Source organism: Perognathus longimembris, chromosome 13 (genome assembly GCF_023159225.1).
Source record: "Perognathus longimembris pacificus isolate PPM17 chromosome 13, ASM2315922v1, whole genome shotgun sequence".
In the NCBI taxonomy this organism is placed as follows: Eukaryota; Metazoa; Chordata; class Mammalia; order Rodentia; family Heteromyidae; genus Perognathus; species Perognathus longimembris.
This window is the reverse complement of record NC_063173.1, coordinates 56,535,458-56,561,453: the sequence shown is the minus strand read 5'-3', so window position 1 is coordinate 56,561,453 and position 25,996 is coordinate 56,535,458. Positions and strand designations below refer to the sequence as shown.

Genomic DNA, 25,996 nt, shown 5'->3' with positions numbered 1-25,996 from the left:
GGCTGGAATTGTTCTTTGGCTCAAGTGGTAGAGTGCTAGCCTTAGCAAAAGAAGCCAGGGATCCTGCCCAGGCCCTGAGACTCAGGACTGGCAAAAACAAAAACAAAAACAAAATGATCATGGAACAAACCAGTCAAACAAACCCTCCTCCTTGTAAAGATAAACATGTTCCTAAGTATTTGGATCTTATAAGATTTTACCAAAATTTCTGTCACAGGCAATGGGAATTTTGAGAAAGAAGAACTTAGGAAATACAACCAACTTCTGTTAGCAGGGTAGCAGTGGCTCACCCCTGCAATCCTACTTACTCAGGAGGCTGAAATCTGAGGATCACCATGGTTGGAAACCCAGATGGGTAGGAAAATCCATGAGACTATTCTCTCCAATTAACTACCACAAATCAGAACTGGACATGTGACTCAAGGGGTAGAGCAGTTGCTTTGAGTATATAAACTCAGTGACAATGGCCAGGCCTAAGATCAAGTCCCGGGACTGGGCCTTGCATGTGAATGCTTGCACATGCCTGCATATACACGTGCATGCGTGCGCGCGCGCACGCACATACACACACACACACACAGAGAAATTTAAAGGAGCAAACAGTTTTCATCTTATATTCTCCATTCTCTCTTTGACTGTTTTCAAACACCAATGTCTACAATGACAATGGCACAAGTAGAAATCGTGAATGCTCCCTCTCCCAGCATGCCCAGGTGTCAAGGCCAGTGTCAAGCCCGGGAGTCTTCTGTCTCAGGCAGGGCATCTGCTTGTCCTCATCCATGCAGGATGCTGTGAGCTTAATGTACATCTTCTTTGTCTTTTGATTTTGTTGTATTTTCTTCTTCCCAGAACAAGTAGTTCAAGAAAAGTCAAGAAGGAAGATACCTCCATGAAAATAACACAGTTTTAAGGAATTCCTGGGTGTTGATCCAAAGAACACCAGAATAAAGATTTGTCTCATGCCAGTAGGGTTGAAATGATCAAGAACAACCAATGCAGATGAGAATGGAGGAAGGAGAGAAACTCTCCTATACTATTAGTGGGATTGTAAACTAGTGCAATCACTATGAAAATCAATGCAGAGATTGCTCACCAAACCAAAACTAGATGTTATGAACATGCCCTACGACTCTTCCTCATACTCAAGGAACTGAAAAACAGGACACGAGATACCTGCATATTCATGTTGATTGCAGCCAGGTCTGCAATCAGCTGAGGTGCCCAAGGAACAATGGATAGATTAGGTGATATGGTACAAACACACCATGGCATATCGCTCAGTCATAAAGGAAAATGAAGTTGTGGCATTGCAGGAAAATGGATGGTTCTGTAGAGACCAGCATGGTGAGTGAGACAAGCTTACAAATCCAAATATTGTATTTTTTGCTCACTGTGGAATATAGGTATGAAAATATATACATGTATATATATATGTGGATAGATTGAGATACAGAGAGAGATTAAAATAGAGATATAGAGAGAATATGATTGTAACTATGGGACTGATGCAGAGATGAAGAAAATAGAACAGAGGGAAAGCATGATGGACGTTAAATAACACTGGCTATGTGGTGTCTATACACATAGAGGGTAGAAGAAGTCTCATTGAAGCCTGTTATCCTATAGAGGCCTAGGGAGAAACACTGACATCAGTAAATTAATCTGACAAAATTAAATATTAATATATGCACATATGAAACTTCCTGTTGAAATAACTTGTACATTAATATAAAATTTCAAATGATAAATAGGTGAATGTCGTGAATGTCAAACAGAAAAATGGGAATTGCTGAGAGGGCAATGGTTAATGAAGAATGAGAATGAGATCGAATGTGGTCAAGGTACTTTTTGTGCCTGAATGTAAATATGATTGTGAAACTTGTTCAAATTGTTTTAGGAAGGGGTCAGGATGAATGAGGTAGAAGGATGAGGTGAGTGTGATTGGAGTACTTTGTATTCATGTATAGAAAAATCACAATGAACCCTACTTGTACAGCTAACAGATGTTAATATAAACGTTAAAACAAACAAGAATACACACTACAGTCACCATTGTCACATATTTTTCATTTCAAGGATTGTAAGGATGGTTTAATTTGTAGGAAATATTATAAATATACAGAATCTAGTTAGAATCAAGAATAAAAATTATGTCATCTCAGTAGATGCAGAAAAAAACACAGAACTCATTTGTAAAAATGAACCATGACATCATGATTAAAACAAAATCCTCTAGAAACTAGGAACAGAAGGGAAATATAAATGTAATAGAAGCTATATATGGTAACCCTGTGCCAAAACTAAAAGCATAACCTATAAATTCAGGAATGAGTCAAGACTATCAGCTCTCTCCATTCCTATTCGATACTGTTCATGAAGTCTCAATTAGAGCAATAATACAAGAAAAAACAAAAGGGGTACAAACACAAAAGGAAGGAATCAAATTATCCCTACATGAAGATGAAAAGAGTTATTCATGGAGCAGTTGAACAAATGTTATGAAGATGGCAATATTACTTAAAGCTAGTTACAGAGTCAGCGAACTCTCTATCAAAACTCCAATTAGATTTGTATTCCAATTACATTCCTCAGTGTGTGTGTGTGTGTGTGTGTGTGTGTGTGTGTGTGTGTGTGTGCATGCATGCACATGTACTAGACATGGGACTTAAACTCAGGGCCTGAGCTGTCCCTGAGCAAGTATGCTTAAGGCTAATGCTCTACTACTTGGGACACAGCTCAAATTCTGGCGGTTTGGTGGTTAACTGGAGATGACAATCTCATGACTTGCCTTTCCTGGCTGGCTTCAAAGTGCAATCCTCAGATCTCAGCCTCCTGAAGCAGCTAGGATGATTGGCATGAGCATCAAGTACCTGACTCGCTCAGATTACATTGTTGTTTGTTGCTTTGGTGTTTGATTTTTTCATTGTGGGCCTTGAACTCAGGACCTGGGCTCTGCCCCTGAGCTTTTTCCCTCAATGCTAGCTCCCTAGCACTTTGAACCACCCCACCATTTCTGATTTTCTTGGGGCATAATTGGAGATAAGAACCTTATGGAATATCCTGCCAAGGCTGGCTTTGAACTGTGACCCTCAGATCTCAGGCTTCTGAATATCTAGGGTTATATGCATGAGTCACCAGCACCAGCTTCCAATTAAATTCTTAACAGAATAGAAAAGCCAATTCTCAACCTCATATTGGAGTCCAACTGACTCTGAACAAGCAAAGAAGTACAGAAAGTAATAACCTGTGATGTAGGAACCGCAACGGTTGCCTTAAAGTTATACTACAAAGCCATTCAAACAAAAACACATACCTAAAAATGTACTTCGGGGATTCTTTGATTTTCATATTATAGTTTACACTCAAATTTGTCACCCACTTTGAATTATTTTATCATAAGAAATACAATTTAGGCAGAATTTTTTTCCTCCTTTTATCTTTTCCATAAGGGTATCTAGTTGTTCCCACACTAACATTTGTTCTTTTATTTACACATGTGAATGGTACAAAGGGGTTTCATTGTGATGAACATTATATATGGTGACCATATTCAACCTACTACCATTTTCCTTGTATCCCTCTTCTCTATTCATATTTCTGTATTTCATATGGTTTCTACTAAGTACTGTTGCCCTCACCTGATTTGTTTCAGATTTTTAAAGTCGTGGGCAATGTAGGATGTCTCCAAACCACCATCTTCACCCACTTGTTGTTTTTATTCCTATTCTACTTTTCTTTTGGTGATACTGAGATTTGAACTGAGTGCCCCATGATGCCAGGCCGGTGCTCTACCCCTAGAGCCATATCTCCCGTCATTTTCTCTATATTATTTTTCAATAAGCCTCCTGTGGATGGCCATCCTCACCTGTGTGCCCCCACCCAGCTGGGAGGACAGGCACAGCACCACCCCCAACTCTTACTGCTGAAGGTGACATCTCATGAACCTTTTGCCTAGAATGTACTTGAACCATCATCCTCTGCATCTCCCCCTTCTAAGCAGTTTGGGGAAACTGTGTTCCCTCCACAGTGAGGTTGCACCCACCCTCCAGGCCCCCTCTCTTAGCCCTTTGCTACTGAAGAACCTGAGCAGCTGTTGCACCTCCATATTGTAGCTTGGGCCTGATCGGGTCCTGAAGCTTCCTGGAATAACTGCACAACATGTCAATGTGAAGAGCCTGAATAAAATGCAGTCTAAAATAATGAAGGTAGCCAGAGAGACTTCATTTGACCAGAGGTCAGTTAAAGTTAGAATGCTTTAGCCATTGTGACACAAATTAAATGTATTGAAGTGTGGCCAGTGTGTTTTGTGTTTTTGAAACATGGTTAATGTGTTGTGTCCCTCATAAATGAGAGTAGCCACTTCTGAGAAATAGGGCCCACTCCCAGCAGGTGTGTGTGACTTAAGGCTGTAAACCTGCCCCTGTGACAAGATACAGAAGTGCAGAAACTCTAGGAGAAGTGTGAATAACTCCTTTGGGCAGTGAAACTCTCATAATGACTAAGTATTCATGAAAGTGTCAATAACTTCTTTTGGCAGGTGAACTCTCATAATAACCAGTAATCAAGAAATAACAGGAAATACCTAAGTTCCAGATGTCTCCTTAAGTTAAGAATGACTGGGGTGACACCCTTGGGACCCAGATCATTTGTCTAAACCAATCATTTTGAACCCCATAAGCTAGCCAATCACCTTCACCAGGCCTGTTCCCGCTATTGATTATCCCAATCATTCTTAAGAATTATTTTATAATTTTCCCTCCAAATGAAATTATTTGTTGCAAGTTGCTATGCTGTTTTATGATATTCCCACGGAGTGATATGATTTCTTATGTGATGATGTAATGCATGGAATGTTCCCCCAAACCATGTAAAAACCCTGTTAGCTGAAGGGTCAGGGCTCTGGATATTCAGACCCCCTGGGTCAGTGACGATCGTGAGCCCAGGCTCGAGCTTGAAATAAAGACCCTTGTGTGATTACATTGGCCTTTGGCTCCTTTGTGGTCTTTGGGGACCCCGAAATCTATGCATAACAGTTGGGGACTCGTCCGGGATTCCCCAGACCCCAGGACCCCTGAACCGAAGAGTCGGAGACCGATCAGTGAATTCTGTTTGTCTGTTTGTCTTAATCTGTACTTTGAATTTGTAATTTTGGTAATATCTGTAAAAGTTGCGTTGTCCTAAGCGAACGCGAAGGTGGGTTTTCAACTGGGGGTCCTAGAAGGCATTCCACGCCCCCTTTATTTTCTTGGGGTTAAAGTCCCCCCCATTTGTAATTTGAACGCAGCAGGTCTCTCCCCAGATGCACTGTGAGAGACTGGCGTTCCCTCTTTTTAAAAATTTTTTACCTTGCCTCCAGTAGAGTTCCATCTACCTTTTTATGAACCCCGTCTTATCTGTACAGGAGCTGGAGTCTGGTAGCCTTCTGCCAGATGAAACCAGTGACTTTTGGGAGGAGCCGCTGCTCCAGATTCCAGTCCATTTTTGGAATTACAGATGGGCCAGCAGTTTCTGTTTCTCCTCTCGAGAGTGTTTCCAAGTGTTTTTTCTGCAGCTGCATTTACAACTCCTATTGGCGCCATTTATCTCACGCTGTCTTTTATGTTTGTGTATTTATGTTTGTAACTAGTTTTGTTGGTGGACTGTTTTATCGAGAAATGGGACAGACTCAGACTACGTCCCTTTCTCTTTTGACTGACAATTTTAAAGATGTGAAAGAAAGAGGACAGCCTTTAAGTGTAAAAGAAATCAAGAAGCACAAACTAATCAAATTCTGTAGTACAGAATGGCCAGCCTTTGAGGTTGGGTGGCCGGCAGAGGGAACCTTTGATCTTGCCACTATCCATGCAGTAAAGAATGTAGTTTGCTCTCCGGGAAGAAATGGCCACCCAGACCAACTCCCTTACATTCTGGTTTAGGAAGATGTAGTTGAGACTTCCCCTTCTTGGTTAAGACCCTCTTGCCTCCTCAACATCAGAAACAGGCGCCACATAAGATCCTGTTCGTCTGAGACTGCTCCGCCAGGGCAGAAGGCAATTGAACTAGACTTGGAGGCCCCTCTTCCTGACTGTGCCAACATCCTGGCAAAAGTGCACGAAATCTGAGCGTACCTGGTTCAAATAGCTGGCTAATCTTAGAAAATTGTAACATTCTCCTAGCTAAAATTGTGCTAGAGACTAGATTCAAGTACTAGTTGGGCTGAGTTTAACTCCTGGGGAGCCCCACCCAGCCTTCTTCAGCAGAAAAGTATTTGGTGTGATAAAATGTTTTACTAAAACTATCAAGCCCTGGAAAATGAGGCTGGAGAATGCTAAAATCATTAGTTAAAAGTTTTGTCTTAAAACTTGGGTCTTGGGGCTGGGAATATGGCCTAGTGGTAAGAGTACTTGCCTCATATACATGAAATCCTGGGGTCGATTCCCCAGCACTACATATATAGAAAACGGCCAGAGGTGGTGCTGTGGCTCAAATGGCAGAGTGCTAGCCTTGAGCAAAGAGAAGCCAGGGACAGTGCTTAGGCCCTTAGTCCAAGGCCCAGGACTGGCCAAAAAAAAAAAATTTAAAATTTGGGTCTTGCAGGAGTAAGATTGGCAAAGATACCTCTTGCCAATGGAAAATGTATGGCTGATATTTAATTTGCACGCTTTAAGATCTTTTGAATATGTACGTGTGTTTGTCAAATGTAACTTTGGCCCTTAATAAGTTCCAGGTAAGAGTATGCTTAAAAACTACTTCTGTGTGGACCATCTTGTTGCTTTAATTGGAGTACAGTGGCCTATGTACAGATTCATGATCTGAAAGCTGCAGATTGAAGCCAGCCCGGGCAGAGAAAGGTCCCCGTGAGAGTCTTTGTCTCTAATCAGCCAGCAGAGTGCTGGGAATGGAGTTGTGTGGAGCTCAAAGTGGCAGAGTGCTAGCCTTAAGCTGGAGAGCTGAGGGCCAGCACTCAGGCCCTGAGTCCAAGTCTAGTGATGGACCAAGAGAAATGCCAAAGGTGCATTTGTACCAGCATGGAAAAGTCACTCTTGGGGCAAAAGTGATGGAGCATCCAGAGGCAGTAAGCCACTGCTTGGATGGCAGAGATGGTGTCAGATCCTAGAGTCACTCCTGTTTGGCCTTTCAAATTTTAATCAGAGCTGGGAGGTCCTGGAAGAATAGTTTGTACGCATGCCTTTCTAACACCCATGTCTGTCTACCTTGTAACTGGACAGGAACTTGCCGGTCATCTGTGATATTGGGCAGTAAATCAAAATTTGTTAAATGGGGGGGGGGTGATAGTTTAAAAACCCAACCCCCTGCATCTACTCAAAGCCCTAACTGGGAGTGAGAATTTTAAGCTGATACATCTGTTCAGAAAAGAAAGCTTGTGGACGTGAGATTGTGTCTTTATTGAGATCTAAGATCTACAAAGGTAATTTAGGCACTGATAGATCATCAGAGATCAGTTTCCCAGCCAGTCAAAAAATTGCTTTTGCAAACTAAAATGTCGAAAGGATACACTGCTGTAGCCCAAGAGAAAGTCTGTATAGTTACTAAAAAGAAGTCTATAATGTAATTTACAATTTGGAACAAAGCTCCTAATGGACATCTGATCCTGCAGCCCCTTGGTAAAGTAGGCTAAGGTTCTATAGGTAACTGGCTAGGTAAGGTCAATTGTTGGGGACTCAGTTTTGGCCTTTTTGGGGGAAGGGCACCAAGAGCGAGACGCTGCCCTTCCTCCAGCCCTGGGACAGTGTGGGAGGGAGCCCCTCCCACCTTCCGGCCTCAACCGGAAAAGAAGCCCCCTGCCCCTGGGGGGCGAACACATGCCTGCCATCATGATAGGGTTGTCCAGACCACAAAGCAAGTTTCATGACATCACCTGATGGGCAGCCCGGCTTAGCCAATGGCCCAAGTCCTTCCCTTTCCCGCCATTACCGCTATATAACCCCCCCCCTCCCAATTAAATCCTTTGAGACTCATTCAACCATCCAGCAGTCTTGCTGTTATCTTTGTCCTGCGGTTCCTGACACATTATGGGAGGCCGAGGAAGGGATTTCCGCATCCCACTTCAGCCTAGAGCAGTCCAGAAAGGACACGCCTTACTCCTTCTGCCAGTATGAGGGGTAGGGCAGAGTTTCTTCCATAGAATCGAGGTTCAGGCATTCCCCCGGTAGATAGGGGGGGAAGGGGGTCCTCAAGACCCCAACATTTGAGCATCTTCTCTGGGGAAGTGAGGAGAAGGGGTCCTCAGAGATCCCGACAGTCAATGACCTTGAGTCAGCCTGAAGAAGTTACAGAAGATGGATGATCTCCACCCATCAGCTCCTCCTTCAAGATCAAGGAACCAGAGTAATTAAAAAAAATCCTAGCCTTATTGGAAATATCTGATTACTGAAAGTTATTGCCCTGAAAAATTATGGTCAAGGGCCATTGCCTAAAGCTGTCTTGAAATCCAGTGATGTGCCAGCCTACAAAAGCTAGTGTGCTTAAAAAGCAACCAGGAAAATATTAGAAGATTTCACTAAAGTTAGGCTTTAGGTTAACTTAGGTTAAGCTTCTCTAACCAGTCTATGCAGAAAGTTGCAGGCAACCCAGCAGGTGTGACATTCTACTGGAGACACTGCTGCCTGCCACCACCATGGACTCTGCCCATTCCATTTGGGTGAAGATCAAGGAGGGCCTGACAGTCATCTGGAGGAATCTACATCTTCACCCTGAGCACCCCTAACATGGTAAAAGCAGATGGGACTCTATCACATGCAGCTGATTCCTGCTGGAAAGTGCTTTGGATCTGCTGAAACCTAAGATTTGGTGGGGACATTATTTTGGTGGTACCCTTCCTACTCCTCTGAGTTGACTTGAGTTAACTAACTCTATTAAGAAATTTGGATATTGGAAAAGATTTTCAAGTAGACAATTCCATGGAACTGATGGCCTGCTGCTAAATCCAAAGCATGTATGACAGGCTAGAGAGTCATTCCCAGGCAATGCCTGGGGTGGGAGGTGTGTCCAAGTGTATTACAGTGTCTCCAGATGGATTAGGGTGTGACCTCAGAAAGAAGGGAGGTAACTGCCTCCAGGTGTGCCAGTTACCTAGGTTCGGGATCTGAACGATCCCTTTCTCCCTGATCTCCTGGGGAGAATGCCTGAACCCCAAAATCTATGAAAGAGCACTCGGCCTTGCCTTCCGCCGGCAGAAGGCCAAAGGCGTACTCTCATGGACTTGCGCTAAGTTGAGGAAAGGTTGCTGAAGCCTCCCCTCCCCCCAGTCCCCTCACATGTTACCAGGAGTGGGGGCGGAAAAGAAGGCATCAGGGACACGCTGCGATGGTGGGGTGCGTCTCAGCCCCCAGAGGGCGGGACTGACAAATTTATTATGATGACAAAGGCGGAAGGGGAAGGACTTGGGGTGACTGACTGATTGGCTGACTGTGCTGTCACTCAAGTGATCTTGGAACCTCCTTTCTGGGCCACGCAACCATCATGGTGGCACGCACATGGTGGGAGGGGCTCCCTCCCATTGTCCCAGGGCTGGGGGAAGGGCAGCGTCTCGCTCTTGGTGCCCTTCTTAAACCAAGACCAAAACGGTCCCCAACATCTCCCCCTCTTTGTTTTTTTCAGTGAGCAGGGGATGCTGTAAATACATGGCATGTGTGGGCATAGGGAAAATGCTGACATAAGATCTGTGGGGCCCCTTCCACAAAACTGGGGTGAGGGGTAGGTAAGGGTCCATCCGTCTGGCTTTGTCCAGAAGTCGGAATCCTCAGCTGGTTTCTGCCAAGTGCAGGAAGGTGCAGACATCAGCCCTCTTTTGATGGTGAGGTAGAAGCTGAAACTTTGGCATTCCTGGCAGTTCACAGTAGCTGATAACTCAAACATAAGTGATTAGTAAAACATTCTCTTATATAAACATTGAAGCCAAGGTGCTAAACCTTTGCACTTACTTTAAAAAAAACTTTTCTATCATAAAACATTGGGTTGAGTGTCAGTACCCTCAGCTCCTATTTTCTTTCCAACTAGACTTCCCAAGTCTAGCAGCAGGGGCAGAGGAAAGGAAGAAGCACGGTGCAAGATTCTTTTAGTTTTTGTGTGACATTGTGGGCAATATCACCACGGCAAAACATTGAGCCATAAGATGCTCAAGAAAGAATCTAGAAAGCAAACAAGGAAAGGAAGCTTGGTTGCCCCCTACCGTATGCAGTCCTACTTTCCATATTTCCATGGAAGAGCAGAAGTCCAACATGGTCCTCCTTTTCCTGGAGAGAACAAGAAAACATTTCTCCAGAGTGGGTGCTCTGGGTTTAATTTTCCAATCTGGAAAAACACATATACAGTACTCCATCCCACACTGATTCGGGATGATTTAAAATTTCTTGATAATTAACATAAGCATAACTATCCTTAATTAATCCTAAGTATCCTTAATTAATCCTGGGGAATACCCCCCTTTTTGTTTTTTAAAATTATGACACCGGCAGCCACTAGGCAGGGAGTGTGGGTGGAGGTCTCTTCTTCTGTAGCTACTTCCTGCTGTCAAGGGGGTGACGTGTCCTAATCAAGGGCCCCTCAGCCTGGGACCGTCCAGTGCAGCTGGCAAAAATTCCCATCATTACCACAAGAATGTTCACTGGGGCCAGAGAGTGCTATGGTTTCCTCTAGCCCCTCCTGTATCTTGGGCATACCCAGAAGTTTCCAAGGCTGGTGCCTCCAGGGTTCAGGTCTGTGTTATGGTGACGGCTCTGAACGGCAAATTCCCAATTGGTGATCTCAGCAAGAGATGTTATTCTATTAAAAGACACCTTTGAAAAGGTCAGGCAAAGTATTGACAAGTTCTCAGAGCTGGTTGGCATGAATGGCATAGAACACACCCTGGGCATAAGCCAGGAACAATTCCTTTTGGAGCATAAACCCAATTGTAAAGTGAACAGGTAAGGAGAAATGACTGAAAGAAGTGTTCAATGATAGGAAACTGGTTTGGCATAGCCAGTCAGAGGCAATATGTATATATATATTTATACCTATATACAATTGGCAGAAAAGAAGAAAATGGACAGGATTTATCTCTCTCGATTTTCCAGCTCTGATCCATTTTGAAAGGGTGACTCAAGGCAGCTCCCTTTAGGATAATATGACACCATTTTTCTCTCGCTCCACTCCACCTTTCGGTCTCCTGGACTGGCTAAGTCCCAGGAATTTCAACGTTTGTGGCTGGAATTGCATTTTCCCATCCGCGTTTGAACTCGGGGCCTGAGCACTGTCCCTGAGCACTTTTGTTCAAGGCTAGTGCTCTACCACTTGAGTCATGGTGCTGCTTCAGCCTTTTGCTGGTTCTCTGTGGTTGAGCTCTCAATCTGGCATTTTGCTGTTTAACTGGGAGGTGGGGTTTTGGAGAGATTTTTCCTTTTGCCCGGGCTGGCTTTGAACTATATCCAGGGAGTCTTAGTCATACAAGCCCTTTTTTATCTCCAATTGAGCAACAAGGAAAAACAACAGAGATAATCCATTTGTAACTCGTTGAGAACTGACCAAAAACTGCTTGTTAAGGTTTTGCTATAACACTTAGAGCACATGAGATTTATATGCCATCAACTTGAATCACGCCATTTAATCCCACTGGCAAGTGAAAGAGAACACAGATAAATGACAACCAAGGGCAAAGGGTTAAAGCAGTGTGGAACCCTCAGTCCCGGCAGTGGCTGTGTCCCTCATCCTAATTTGGCAAGTTCCGTGCCATGCGATGGAGAAATCTAGGCAAGGCTGCAGTGGCATCTCTGGATAGACTGTCACATCTCGCTCTGGGTTGCCTGCAAAATTTCTATATAGATTGGTTAGGGTGTTTAAAATTTTTTCCAGCATTTCTGGCTCTGGTATATTGATGCCCTTCTGGTTTAAGCAGGGTGAAAAGACTTTCTTAATCACAAAATTCACCTGGCTAGCTCTGTGGCCACTAACATAACTATGGTGATTTAACCTGGAGTAACTGTTAGGATGGGACTATTCACATCCTCACAAGGCTCATAAATCATTCGAGCAGCTTCCAATGCGAGAGAGAGCAAAGGATCGAGAGAGCAAAGGATCGTTAGTAGTGAAACCAGGCAGTTTGGGAACAGACTGTGGTGGCAGCTTCCTGTATCCATGGGCTGCCATCATCCATGCAGCTAGAACATATGTCCACCTGTATCCTATAAGGCAATATATTAATCCTGGGTCAGGAAAGTTGAGGTTAATAGTCACATTTATATGAAGCAATCCCAATTCCTTGAATATGACAGCAAAAGAACTGTTTGAACAACTTCAACAGTATATCCCTTCCTAGACTAATGTTAAGGGGCTGCTAATGACATTGCTCGGCCCAGGGATACTTTTGCTGATGGTTTTCCTATGCCTTCCTTGCATTGTACCCATATTGCAAAACTCTTTCATGAGTTTAGCCAGTCAGCTGCATAATGTCAAGCTCCAAGTGAATGAATATTCCCCAGAGAGGAACTGCAGCCAGAGACGGGTTTGAGGGCGGGGCCAGTTTGACTGTCCTAAGACAGAGCCTTCAGCTTTGCTCTTAAGAAGATCCCAAGGATGGGTAACGCAGGCTGGGTGACCCAACTGACCTAGACACGGGGGTTCGCTTCTTTAAACAAAGACGGGGGAGTTGTCGGGAGCCAAACTTGCAGCTAAATTCTTCCTGACCCCTGGCTGTGTTTTCAAGTTCGTGCAAGGACATGACTTAATGGAACATCGGAAATGCTTTACTATGTCTGCCATGAGTCCATTCTTATGTTATCCAATCTCATCCTGTCTTAGCTATGTCGGGTATTGCTAACTCCAAGCCTTTTTGTGCTCTGGAATTTTAAGCCTATGCTAGTTCCTGGTCTTCAAACTGCATATATCCTGGAAGTGAAGAATAAACCTAGCTGCAGTTTTGAGTTACAATCTTAAGTTGCAGACCTCCCGACCCCCATCTATGGGTTTTTTTGCCTCTTGTCTTGTATTTTTTTCCTTTTCTTTAATCCTTGCCCCCCTTATTCAGGATTCCTTCTTCGCTGCCGGCTGGCTCCAGCAATGTATGTATTTATTTTTGTTTATGTGGTAACAAGGAATGGGATCCAAGGCCTCATGCATGCCAGGCAAGCACTCTACCACTAGAATCGAACCCAAGGCCTCATGGAAACAAACCCAGGGCCTCATGCATGCTAAGCCAGAACTTTGCCACTAAGACATATTCCCAGCCCTCAATTTTCATTTTTGAAACCGAAGTGCACCTTAACACTTTTCTAGCTGTGTGTATGTGTGTGAATATGTTCAAAGTAAGCTCATTTTATTATGTAAATGCTGTTAACATGGTGTGAGATATTCAATATAACTAAAATACTTCTGTCTTGAATAGTGATTTTCTTTTGTTTTTTATTTTTTTTGTCTTGACTTTTTAAAAAATTTGTTAATTAAACAAATTTTTTTTGACAATGTATTGTGCAAAAGGGCTACAGTTACATAATAGGGCAGTGTGTCTATTTCTTGTGCTATCTTATACCCTGTTTTTTTTTTCTCTTCCCTAGGTCAGGTAGACATATATACAATACACAGTGTACCAAAAAAATACAGTAGCCAGGAAGCCTACACCACAGGAAATTCGCCTAGGGTTCTAAATATAATGTCGACAATAGGGTTTGCTTATCCTTGTCTTATATGAACATACATACATAGCTTTTGAGCTATTGCGACACACTGAGAGGTCTATTTTTGACCTTTATATATTGAGTAATTGTTTGGTTTTAGTGACATAATGTAGGCTCTCTGACCCAAACCTGTAGGATATACCATTTGACAAGAAGTTTTTGGTTTCACAGACCTGGTCTCTACAGTCTCCCCCTCCCCCGACCTTAACAGTCATATATCAGGGAGATCATGCCCCTTTGTTTTCTGTGTTCTAGGCTTGTCTCGCTCAACACTATTTGTTCAAGTTCTGACCATTTCCCTGTGAATACCAATATTTCACCATTTCTAATTGGTATGTAGTATTCCATTGTGTATAGGTACCATATTTTTTGGATCCATTCATCTGTGAAGGGGTATCTGGGTTGCTTCCATATTTGGGCTATTGTGACTTGTGCAGCGATAAACATGGAAGTGCAGATGTATTTTTGATATCTTGAGGCCTGTTGTTCACGATAGATGCCTAGGAGTGGTATGGCTGGGTCATAGCGTAGGTCTATGTTGAGCTTTTTGAGGAACCTCCATACTGTTCTCCAACATGGTTTTACTAATTTGCACTCCCACCAACAATGGAGAAGGGTTCCTCTTTCCCCGCACCCCCTCCAGCATTTGATGTTGCCTGAGTTCAGAGTATAGGCCATTCTAACTGGAGTGAGGTGGTATCTCAGGGTTGTTTTTAGTTGCATTTCCTTTACTACAAGGGATGTTAAACATTTCCTCATATGTTTCTTTGCTATTTTTATCTCTTCTCTTCTGAAGTCTCTCTTTAGTTGCTTTGCCCATTTCCTAATTGGTTTACTGGGCTTGGAGGGGCTTAGTTTTTTGAGTTCTCTGTAGATGACAGATATTAGGCCTTTGTCTGTTGCTGTGCTGGTAAAGATCCTTTTCCATATGGTTGGCTGTCTTTCTAGTTTGGTGGGTATGTCCTTAGCTGTGCAGAAACTTTTTATTTTGTAGTAATCCCATTTGTCGAGTCTCTCCCCTATCTGTTGTGCCCCTGGGACTCTCTATTCAGGAAGTTCCTTCCTGTGCTGATAAGTTCTAGCATCTTTCCTACTATGTCCTTCAGTAGTTTCAAGGATTCATGTCTGATGTTGAGGTCCGTGATCCATTTTGAGTTGATCTTGGTGCATGGTGATAGGCTAGGGTCTACTTTGAGTTTTCTGCATATGGCTGCCCAGTTCTCCCAGCATCAGAAGTTGAAGAGGCTATGTTAATTCCATTGTATGTCTTTAGCTCCTTTTTCGAATATCAGCTGACTGTAAGAGTGCGGTTTTATTTCTGGATCTTCAATTCTATTCCATTCGTCTTCAGGTCTGTTTTTTTTTTTTTTTTCCAAAATTTTATTATCAAACTGATGTACAGAGAGGTTACAGTTTCATACGTTAGGCATTGGATACATTTCTTGTACTGTTTGTTACCTTGTCCCTCATACCCCCTCCCTCCTCCCCCTTTCCCTTCCCACCCCCACAGAGGTGTTCAGTTCACTTACACCAAACAGTTTTGCAAGTATTGCTTTTGTAGTTGTTTGTCTTTTATTACCCTGTGTCTCTCAAATTTGGTATTCCCTTTCAATGTCCTACTTCCAATACCAGTATACACGGTTTCCAAGATTACAGAGATAGTGTAGGTACAACCACAGGAAGGTGATCCAAGAACATCATCAATAATAGAAGCTAGAGATACACATAGGACGTTGAAAGTAGTTACAACTGTTTCCATAACACGGAGTTCATTTCACTTAGCATCATCTTATGTGTTCATAAGGGTATAGCTATTGGACCTTGTGATGCTCTGCTATGACTTGCCTAAACCTGTACTAATTATTCCAATAAGGGAGACCATAGAGTCCATGTTTCTTTGGGTCTGGCTCACTTCACTTAGTATAATTTTTTCCAAGTCCTTCCATTTCCTTACAAATGGGACAATGTCATTCTTTCTGATAGAGGCATAAAATTCCATTGTGTATATGTACCACATTTTCTTCAGGTCTGTTTTTATACCAATACCAGGCTGTTTTTGTTATGATGGCTCTATAGTAGAGCTTGAAGTCTGGTATTGTGATAACTCCTGCAATGCTTTCTTGCCTAGAATTGCTTTGGCTATTGTAGGTCTTTTGCTGTTCCATATGAATTTATGGTTTGCTGTTTCTATTTCAGTAAAGAATGTGGCTGGGATTTTCATGGGCATTGCATTGAATTTGTATAACAATTTGGGCAATATGGCCAATTTCACTATAGTGATTCTGCCTACCAATGAGCATGGGAGGTCTATCCATCTCCTTGTGTCTTCTTTGATTTCCATTATTAGATTTTTATAGTTCTCATTAAATAGGTCCGTCACGTCTTTGGTTAGGTTGATCCCTAGGTACTTTATTCTATTTTTGGCCACTGTAAATGGTATTATTTCCATAGTTTCCTTTTCTGCGTGTACATTGCTGATGTACAGAAATGCTGCTGATTTTTGTGGGTTGATTTTTTATCCTGCTACTTTGCCAAAATGGTTTATTAGGTATAGGAGTTTAGGGACTGCGTTTATTGGGTCCTTCAGATATAAGATCATGTCATCTGCGAATAGGGATAGTTTGATTTCTTCTTTGCCAATGTGGATCCCTTTGATGTCTTCCTCTTGCTTTATTGCTATGGCTATGGATTCCAGCACTATGTTGAAAAGAAGTGGGGAGAGTGGGCTTCCTTGTCTTGTTCCTGAGTTTAGGGGGAATTATTTTAGTTTCTCTCCATTTAATATGATGTTAGCAGTTGGTCTGTTGTATATGGCTTTTATTATTTTGAGGAATGTTCCATCTATTCCTGTTCTCTCCAGAGCTTTTAATAAGTATGGATTTTGTATTTTGTCAAAGGCTTTTTGGGCATCGACTGAGATAACAATGTGATTCTTGATTTTAGTTCTGTTGATGTGGTGAATTACATTGATTGATTTATGGATGTTGAACCATCCTTGTGACTGTGGGCTGAAGCCTACTTGGTCATTGTTGGGACCTCAAGGATCCCTTTTTTCCCCCCTATCGCCCAGTTAAAATGCTTGAACCCTGAATTATGAAAGAGCACTGCGCTTTGACTTTCGCCAGCAGAAGGCAAAACGTGCTTTTGTGGATCGCGTTTAGCCAAGAAGAGAGTTGTCGGAAACCTCCCCTCCTGCCCCCTCAAACATGTCAGAGATCGGTGCAGAAAGAAAGACTCCGGTGAGACAACCTGAGGTTTAAACTGAACTCCTCGCCCAGGGGTCGGGCAGAAGGATTTCTTACGGTGACGAAAGCGGGAAGGCGGGAAAGGAAGGACTCGGCTAATTGGCTGAGCCTGGCTGTTTCGGCAAGAGTGGCCCCCTGAGACTCCCCCCACAGGCTGACGTCAGGCCCCAATGTAACTGTCCCTTGGCTCCGGCGGCACCATCTTGAAGGCATCCACGTGGACCTGAGATCGAGACAGGAGGTGGGCCGAGCCAGAACTACTCCTTCTGGTTCCGGACCCGGAAGGAGTAGGAGTGGCTTCCAGCCATACGGCCCCAGGGTGGGAGGAGGGTAGGGCCAATCGGGGACCACCCCTCTATGCATAAGCCAGCACCCCCACATCTCCCTTTCTTTTATTTTTTAAACAGCAGGAGGTGCCTTTCTTGAGGGTGTGCCTGTCTTAGGTTGCCTCCCCCGTGGGAGAGAGTACCTGTCATCAGCAAAAGAACACACTGGCACTTCAGGTTAATTTACCTGCCGGGTGGCCAGCCCGATGAGAGCATTCAGGGAGAGCGGGATTGGCATTCGAGAAAGCCCTGCTATTTCTGCCCCATGCCTGTGGGCCCCGGCCAGTAGCGGGTTCTAATGGGCGTTATGACTAACCTTGGGGGGTTTCTGATTGGTCAAAAACAAAAGCCAGTGTTGATCCAAACAGCCCTAGCCTGATGCCACAAATGGAGACCTGTTTTTACTAACAGGAGGTAAGTCAACCAGGGTTCAAATGTGACCATAAGGCACTTGTAACCTAAACAATTATAACACAGAGTGGATGCAAATATGAACAGTTGTAGCACATGAGCAATTACAACACAGACACAATTCAATAGAGGGTCTCTTATCTGGCTCAGTCCATAAGAGATAGAGAAGTCCTGATCCGATCTGGTGCCACCCGAGATGACACAGACAACATTCCCTCACTCTGATAGTGAGGAACAAGTCCAAGGTTTGCCTCTGGCAACTTTCGTTGGTCCACAGCAGCCAAGGCGCTGGTAGCTTAAAGCATTGGTTAGTAAACATTTTAACGTAAACATTTGGAGCAAGGTGCATTATCTGTCTTTACTTGCAGGGGGAGCCCCAGGATAGCTAAACATTGTAAGAAGTGGCTCTCAGCATGCCAGGCTCTTTCCCCCGCATGTGCGGAGGCCCAGCAGTCATGAGAATGGGTATCTATGGACATAAATATATATTTTAACCTTCCAAAAGGAGCGTAGTGGGTTACATCAGTCTGCCCGATAATATTGGGCTTTAAGCCTCTGGGGTTGACTCCAGGAGATTGCAAAGGAGGGATTTGCAGAAAGGGCATGCATGCCTTGCATGTCCTAATAATCTTTTTAAAATCCTTTATAGGAACTAAAGGAAATCTCTGATGTAACCCTCTCCAGTTTAAATGCGTTCTCTCTTGGAGTCCTTGGGCCATTTGAAGGTTTCGAGGTTGTAAGACAGCCATAGCTGTAATAATCCCATTAGTGGCCAGATGATCGGCCACTTGCTTACCTTGTGCCAGGACCCCAGGCAATCTTTGGTGTCCGCGAAGGTGCTGTAAGAATATAGGCTCAGCCCGCTCTTTTAACAGAGACCTGACTTGGATCATTAGAGGGGTGATTGGGTTCTCATCTAACTTAATATATGAGGACACTAAGTTTGGTAACGAATTAACTACATACACTGTCAGAAAACAAATTCATTGGCTGTTTGACATGGGTCAGTGCCAGGGCCACTGCGTATAGCTCCTTAAACTGCGCAGACCCGGTAACTACTTCAAAATAATGGGTGTTTTCTTTCCCACAGGCAGGGGAGGAGGTTGGGTATACCACCACGGCAGACCCCGCCCTTCCTCCATCGGTAAAAGTACTTGCAGCCTTGACAAGAGGCCTTGTAGAGAAAAGTACAGCAGGGGTCCATTGTAGCCTGGAGAATGAGGTCACCCACCTCGAAGTTCCATAATGGCAATCTAACTTCCCCATAAAACCCTCTAAGGCACTAGACACCCGTTTATGGTTCCTTCTGACCCATTCAAAATCTACCAGCCAGTAAGTGATGGTTATCACATCGGGATCTCGCCCATAATGTCTCAGGGAAGTATCCTTCCCCTTAAATATTAAATCAGCTAGCTGGTCCAGCTGGGAATAAACTCGGGGAGCTCCTCCCACTGATTCGTGCACCCACTGAAGAGGCTCGCCGGATTGGGTAATAACAGCTGAGGACAGCTCAGATCCAGGTAAGACTCAAAGGCAAAGTGGACACTCAGGCTTATAACGAGCTAACTGTGCCATATTTAGGGCCCTTTGGATTTTCTGGAATATTGCTTGGAGTGATGGAGTTATTGTAATAATATCAGTGGGCGTTTTGCCCTTTAAGGAGTCATGGAGTGGAAGCAGTTTCTCTGTATGCAGGTGAGGCCAAGGCTTTAGCCAATTAATCTCACCTAGCAGTTTTTGCATCTCTACTGGAATATAAGATGACTTGAAGGATAACTGGGGCTTAAGGGGCACACAGAATCTAGTTTAAGTTCTGCCCCCAAGATCTTTAAGGGGTATACTTTCTGAACCTTGCCTCTGGCTATAAGTAGCCCTCCACCTTGGAGGAATGTTTGTAATTTCCTATAGGCCAAGTCCAACACTCGGACGTCGGCTGCCCCAATAATGATGTCATCCATATAAAGATATAGAATAATATCTGGCTGGCTCCGAAGAGGTTGAAGGACTTGTGACACATAATGCTGACAAAAGGCTGGACTATTGTCCATGCCCTGGGGCAGAACCACCCACTCATACCTTTGGCTTGGCCCCTGGTGGTTGACTGAAGGCAAGGAAAAGGCAAACTTTTCACAGTCTTGGGAATCAAGAGGAATGGAAAAGAAACAATCCTCGATGTCAATCACAATCAAATGTCGATCCCGAGGAATGGAGGGAATCCATGGCAGCCCCCATAAGGGGGTGCCTACAGGGACTATCCGCTCATTAATTTTCCTTAGGTCCTGTACCATCCTCCATTTACCTGAGGCCTTTTGTATAACAAATACAGGGCTGTTCCAAGGGCTCAGCGAAGGCCTAATATGCCCTAGGGACAGTTGTTCTGATACTATTTCCTTTAATTTCTCTAACTTGCTTGAGGGCAGTGGCCACTGTTCCACCCACACTGGGGGGCCCGGGAGCCATTGAATGGCAGGGACCGTAGGAACAGTGGCCTTTAGGATTGGGGGTGACGCCCTGTAGAAGAAACAGGAGCCTCCTGACTTGAGGTCTCAGGAGGAGGCGCTCCCAGATGACCATTAGGGCCACCTGATGGGTTATGGCCTGAGAAGAGCGCAGCCTTAATCTTCTCTAAGATGTCCCTTCCTAACAGATTGTCTGATAAGCCTGTCATGATCAGGGGACGCACTTCTCCCTTATTATCATCCGTATCATTCCAGGCAAGCCAGTTCCTAGTTACTTCACTCTCAACTTCACCCCCTACTCCTGTCGTCTGGGGCCCGGAGATCAAATCCCACCAAAGAGGAATTTCCTCCTTCCTTAATACAGTCCGATCAGCTCCAGTATCGAGTAAGCATTGGAACCTCTTTCCGGCTATAGTAACCTCCATATTTGGCCTGGTTTTTGAGACTATCGGGACTACCCAGTGGACCTCACGTTGATCATTAGGCAGGTCGCCGGGTTGGTCACAGAGCTGGTCGCTAGACTGGTCGCCTCCTTTGGGTGATGGGGCTGGAGGGTGCCCCACTGTTAGTTTGAAGGCTTTCCCCCAGCTTCAAACTTGGACTTGCACTCGCTTTGCCAATGATATCCCTTCTTGCACCAGGGGCAAGGTGTCTTAGGCGGCACCTTAGTTTGGCCGGGGTTTCATCCTGATGAGGCACTAGGTCTTACAGAGCCTGAAGGACATTCTCTCTTGAAATGGCCACGGCCACCACACCCATAACAATGCCCTCTGCTTACCTCATTGGCTGAAGCAGGAGTGAGCTCCTCATCAAGCGAGGCATTCGGCGCCTGTGTCTGGCGGGTCCGAGTACTGAGATGCTGACAGGCAAATATCCAGCTTTCTAGAGGCTTGTCTTTCATTCCTGCACAAGCTAGTTTGTGGTCTGGGGCCATTCCATCCCACACCAGGGACCTGACAAGTTCGTCCATCTGAGACCAAGGAGCCTTCGCCTGAATACTTTCCTCCACCCTCTCGACAAAGGAGGCAAGATCCTCTGTTGCCCCTTGAGTAACTTCTAGTGTCAGGGTCTTTGGGGGCTCCTTCCCTAAGGATCTCCATGCCCACATCCCTAGGGCCCACACCCGCCTCTGATAGGATGCAGGAAAGGGACCTGTTGAAAGTTAGTAACATGTGGATTGTGAGCCCATACATCATTTCGAAGGTAATGGGGATTGGTGGATTAGCTGCTCGAAATTTCTCAGCCTGAGCATGCATCCCTAAAGGAGGCACACCATTTCATTAATTCTTTCTTAAAAAGCAGGGTCTCCACATTTGTGCTTTGGAAAAATGGTTGTTCAGGCCATGGAGTAGGATGTGAGCCCAAGAAGAGATTGGTCCCCTCTCAGCGACCGCTTTCCTAAGATCTCGAAACTCCTTGACTTCTCCAGGTACCCACCCAGCTGTGAGGCTTGCTATGTCAAAGTCTACCATCTCCTCTATACCTGGTAGAAAGTCCGGCAGCGGCTGCTCGAGCTGCAAAAGCTGCGGCGGAAGCGGCGACAATGGTAGTGGTTGCTGCGAAAGCGCAGCGGGCCTTCACGGGTCCAGGGCAAAGTGTCTGTTGGGGGAGGGGGAGTGACGGCAGAGGCTGCTGGCTACCCCCTGCCTGACTGTGTGTCTCGGGAGCGCAGCATCTGTTCTGGGATTCTGGAAGGGAGGCCTGTCAGGATGGGGCATTGGGCGCTCCTCCTGCAGGTCCACGGGAGGGTCGCCTCCTTCTCCCTCAGGGCTCTCCTTTGCAGCTCCCACCCGACCCAATGGATTCTCACCTGTAGAAAAGCAAGCTTTAAGAGAGGTGATGATCGGGAAGATTACAAGAGGGAGATCATCTCCTAACTCCTCTTCCTTGCTGTCCAGCTCCCTCCCCAGCTGGTCCCAGGTTTCCCAGGAAAGTTGGTTAGCTTTAACCAACCATGGGATGGCCTGGGTCAACTTTTCCCAAATCCACTTGGTGGCAGAATCTGAGATAGTCTGTCCGGTATTTTTGAGCATGAACCATAATATCTTAACAGTTGGTTCGCTCCACTGGCTATGTGCTTGACCCATCATAGTGGGGTCCCTCTCCTCTTAAACACAATCACTAAATGCAATCTGTGGGGTCGCTGAACCCCGAAATTCCCGGTCCTGCGTTTCGTGCCCTGCGTGGGCGCCAAATGTTGGGACATCAAGGATCCCTTTTCCCCCCTATCTCCCGGGGAAAATGCTTGAATCCCGAATTATGAAAGGGCACTCGGCTTTGACTTCCGCCGGCAGAAGGCAAAACGTGCTCTTGTGGATCCCGTTTAGGCCAAGAAGAGAGTTGCTGGAAACCTTCCCCCTGCCCCCTCTCACGTGTCAGAGATCGGCGCAGAAAGAAAGACTCCGGGGAGACAGCCTGAGGTTTGAACTGAACTCCTTGCCCGGTGACGAAGGCGAGAAGGTGGGAAGGGAAGGACATGGTTAATTGGCTCAGCTTGGCTGTTTCGGCAAGAGTGGCACCCTGAGACTCCCCCAACAGGCTGACGTCATGCCCCAATAGAACTGCCCCTGGGCTCTGGCGGCGCCATCTTGAAGGCATCCACGTGGACCCGAGATAGAGATGGGAGGCGGGCCGAGCCAGAACTACTCCTTCCGGTTCCAGACCTGGAAGGCATAGGAGTGGCTTCTGGCCATATGGCCCCAGGGTGGGAGGAGGGGAGGGTCAATCGGGGACCACCCCTCTACGTATACAGCCCGCACCCCCACAGGTCATGATGTATGATTTTCTTGATCAGTTTCTGGATTCTGCTAGCTAATATTTTATTGAGGAGCTTTGCGTCTGTGTTCATTAGTGATATTGGTCTGTAGTTCTCTTTTTTTGTTGGGTTTTTGCCTGGTTTGGGGATGAGTATAATATTAGCTTCATAGAATAAGTTTGGAATTTCTCCCTCTGTTTCTATTTCATGGAAGAGTTTGAGGAGTATTGGTATTAGCTCCTCACTAAAGGTTTTATAGAATTCGTTGGTGAATCCATCTGGGCCTGGGCTTTTCTTTGTTGGGAGGCTCTTGATTACCCCCTGTATCTCGCTGTAAGTTATTGGTTTATTTAGTTGATTTATTTCTTATTGGTCCAGTGTGGGCAGTTTATACTTCTCCAAGAATTGATCTATTTCTGTAAAATTATTGTTTTTTTAGTGAGTTGAGGTTCTGGAAATAGTTCCTTATGATTGTTTGAATATCGTGTGTATTTGTTGTAATTTTTCCGGGGGAGTCCCTGATTTTACAGATATGAGTCTCTTCTCTTCTTTTTTTTTTTTGTAAGTCTTGCGAGGGATCTGTCAATTTCATTTATTTTCTCAAAGAACCAGCTTTTAGTCTTATTTATTTGTTGAATGGTCTTTCTATTTTCAATCAGATTTATCTCTTCTTTAATCTTTGTGATCTCCTCCTAGTCATTTTAGATTAGATCATTTCTTGTTTCTCCAGTTGTTTTAGCTTCATTGTGAGGTTATTCACCTGCTCTGCTTCCATTCTTTTAATGTGGGTGCTGAGAGCAATGATCTTGCCTCTCAACACTGCCTTAGCTGTATTCCATAGATTTATTATTATTTGTTTATTAATTGAACATAAATTTTTTTACAAGGTGTTGTGCACAAAGGGTACAGTTACATATTAGGGCAGTGTGTACATTTCTTGTGATATCTTACTTCTTGTTTTTCTATCCCTTGTCTATGTCAGGTAGACATATATACAATATACAATGTATCAAGTACATATACAATATTCACAGACTTGGTCTCTATTGTCTCTCCGTCTCCTGTGTGGACCGCTCCGGGGCTGGTGTTGTTGAGGTGCCGCCCACCCACTTGTGCGAAATGCGCCAAACTGAGTGGGCACGGGTCGATGGATAGCTCTGCCCTCCTGTGTAGGCGCGCCTACCAGAGCAGGTGCTGCCGCTGTGGCCCCGCCCACCTGAGCAAGGTACGCCTACCAGAGCGGGCGATGTCGCCAGGGGCCCCGCCCACCTGTGCGCTGTGTGCCCACTACAACAGGCACTGCCTCTGTGGTCCCGCTCACCTGAGCAGGGTACGCCTACTAGAGCGAGCCCCAGGTTGTTGGGTTGTGCTTGCGCCCTCCGGCGATTTCACTGTGGGGGGCGGTATGTGTGGGGCCCAGTGGGATCAACTGTCCAGGCGTGGGTTAGCACCCTCAGACTGCGCCTCCGCTGGGAGGGGGGGGGGGGCGTGACCAGGCCCAGGTGTCCCTGCTGTGCTGGTATTGCCCACCAGCACCTGTGATTTTAGTTGTAAAAGTCCGAGAGGTCCAGGTGCCTCAGGTGGGGCTTGCACTGCCAGCCGTCCCCTGGCCCCTGTTGGAAGGGGGCAGGGCCGGTTCAGCCAGTTCAGGCTCCTCGGCGGCCTTGGGGCTGCTCCGCCCTTCTCCTGCTAAACTCCTGTGACATCCCAGCACTTGATGGGAATTTCCCGCCTTATTTGGGGGTTCTTTGTTCCCTGGGGTGGGGAGGGGGAGGGAGGGAGATCTAGCTTCTTTGTAGGGTTTGGGTCTCTGATAGCCGGTCTCCCGTTGGGGGAGGGGGTAATGGGGGACTCACTGGTCTTGGATTGTGTGTGTGTCCCGCTCCACCGTTGCTCCTTCGGGTGTGGCGAAAGGAAGTGGTGGCATCCCCGGCTCTCCCCTTCTGCACCGCTGTGTTCCCCAGCCTCTTACATCCATTCCTGGTGTGGACCAGAACTTGCTGTCGCCGCTGCTGCCACGTGTCTTGGTCTACACTCTCCTTGGTGTCCGTGGAGTCCTGCTGTCTAGACTCTGTGCTTCCGGCAGTCGGTCTGTCGATTGCCGGGTCCCCTTTCCCAGCCTGGTCCTGTTCGGGCCAGGGTGGGCTGGTGGGAGGAGGGTGCCCCTTAGATTCTCCGACTCTGTGTAGGTTTTTGGTCCTTCTTTTTTGCTTCTTTTTGTTTTCCTGCATTTCTCCACTGCTTCTGGCTGCTGGTTTTGCTGGGTTCTTGATGGGGTGTTGGGTGCTGGAGTTCCCAGCTCGCTATTCAGTTGGAGCGAGTTGGGGTGCCTCCCTACTGTGGTGGCGCCATCTTCCGGCTCTTGAATCTTTTTTCCAATTTTCTGCCAAGTTACTAAGTTAATGGTTCCTTCCTCCGGGAACCAGGGCCCTGCTTCCTCAATAAAGTGAAAGAAATGTTCTAACTGATTTTGGCCAAGTTTCACTCCCTGGGCATGAACGAGTTCGTCCCCCCGGGTAGCAGAAAATCTGTTCCTCTCCCTAGCAGCCAGTTTTAAAAGGCCAGTAGCATGTTCTGGAGTCTTCCGGCTTTTGGCCTGAGTGTCCCAAAAGTCCAATCCGGTATTTTGGAGTGTTCTACATTGGCTCTGCCCCATAGTTCCCTATCTGCCAATGGGGGGACTACACACCCGGAAAATACCACCCACAATCCAAGGGCTTACCGGTAGCTCAAAATCTATGTTTCCCGTGGGCTTTTCACCCCACATTACGGCCCCATATGTGAGACCCTTTCACTCTCGCGCGTGTTCTGCCCCATCCCTCTAGTGGAAAAGCTGTAGTGTGGCCTCACATGCAAGCCTTTGACTGTGTGTAGACGCCAAGACGCCCGCCCACCCTCTTACGCTTAAAAATGAGGATGCAGGACACACGGACATTCTTGGGAAAGCTTCTTGGAATTCTGCTGATTTAATCAAGGGAGGAGTTTATATGACAGTAATGGCAGCAGGAAGGGGAGGGATTTGGAGTGGCTAACTAGGCATGGCAATAGGCTGAATATGAGCTGTCCATCACAGTGATATCACAGAACTTCCCCCAGAGGCAGAGATCACAGCCCACAGGACCGCGCCCTGGGTTCCGCCCGGCGCCATTTT

General features: G+C 45.6%; 1 protein-coding gene and 1 long non-coding RNA gene across 2 annotated transcripts in view; one reads left to right on the top strand and one right to left on the bottom strand.

Annotated features, from left to right (window-relative positions):
- Positions 1 to 25,996, top strand: part of LOC125362054 (steroid transmembrane transporter SLC22A24-like) — a 212,588-nt gene that overhangs the window by 19,235 nt on the left and 167,357 nt on the right. The window contains exon 10 of the mRNA XM_048360713.1: positions 850 to 1,461. Within this exon, the coding sequence (XP_048216670.1) occupies positions 850 to 910 (61 nt within the window). The 3' untranslated portion in view covers positions 911 to 1,461. Of the gene's footprint in view, positions 1 to 849 lie in introns of the transcript that reaches the window.
- The window catches only part of LOC125362070, a 160,833-nt gene that overhangs the window by 12,969 nt on the left and 121,868 nt on the right, over positions 1 to 25,996 (bottom strand). The window contains exon 2 of the long non-coding RNA XR_007213018.1: positions 20,869 to 20,876. This is a non-coding gene — a long non-coding RNA (uncharacterized LOC125362070). The remainder of the gene's footprint in view (positions 1 to 20,868; positions 20,877 to 25,996) is intronic.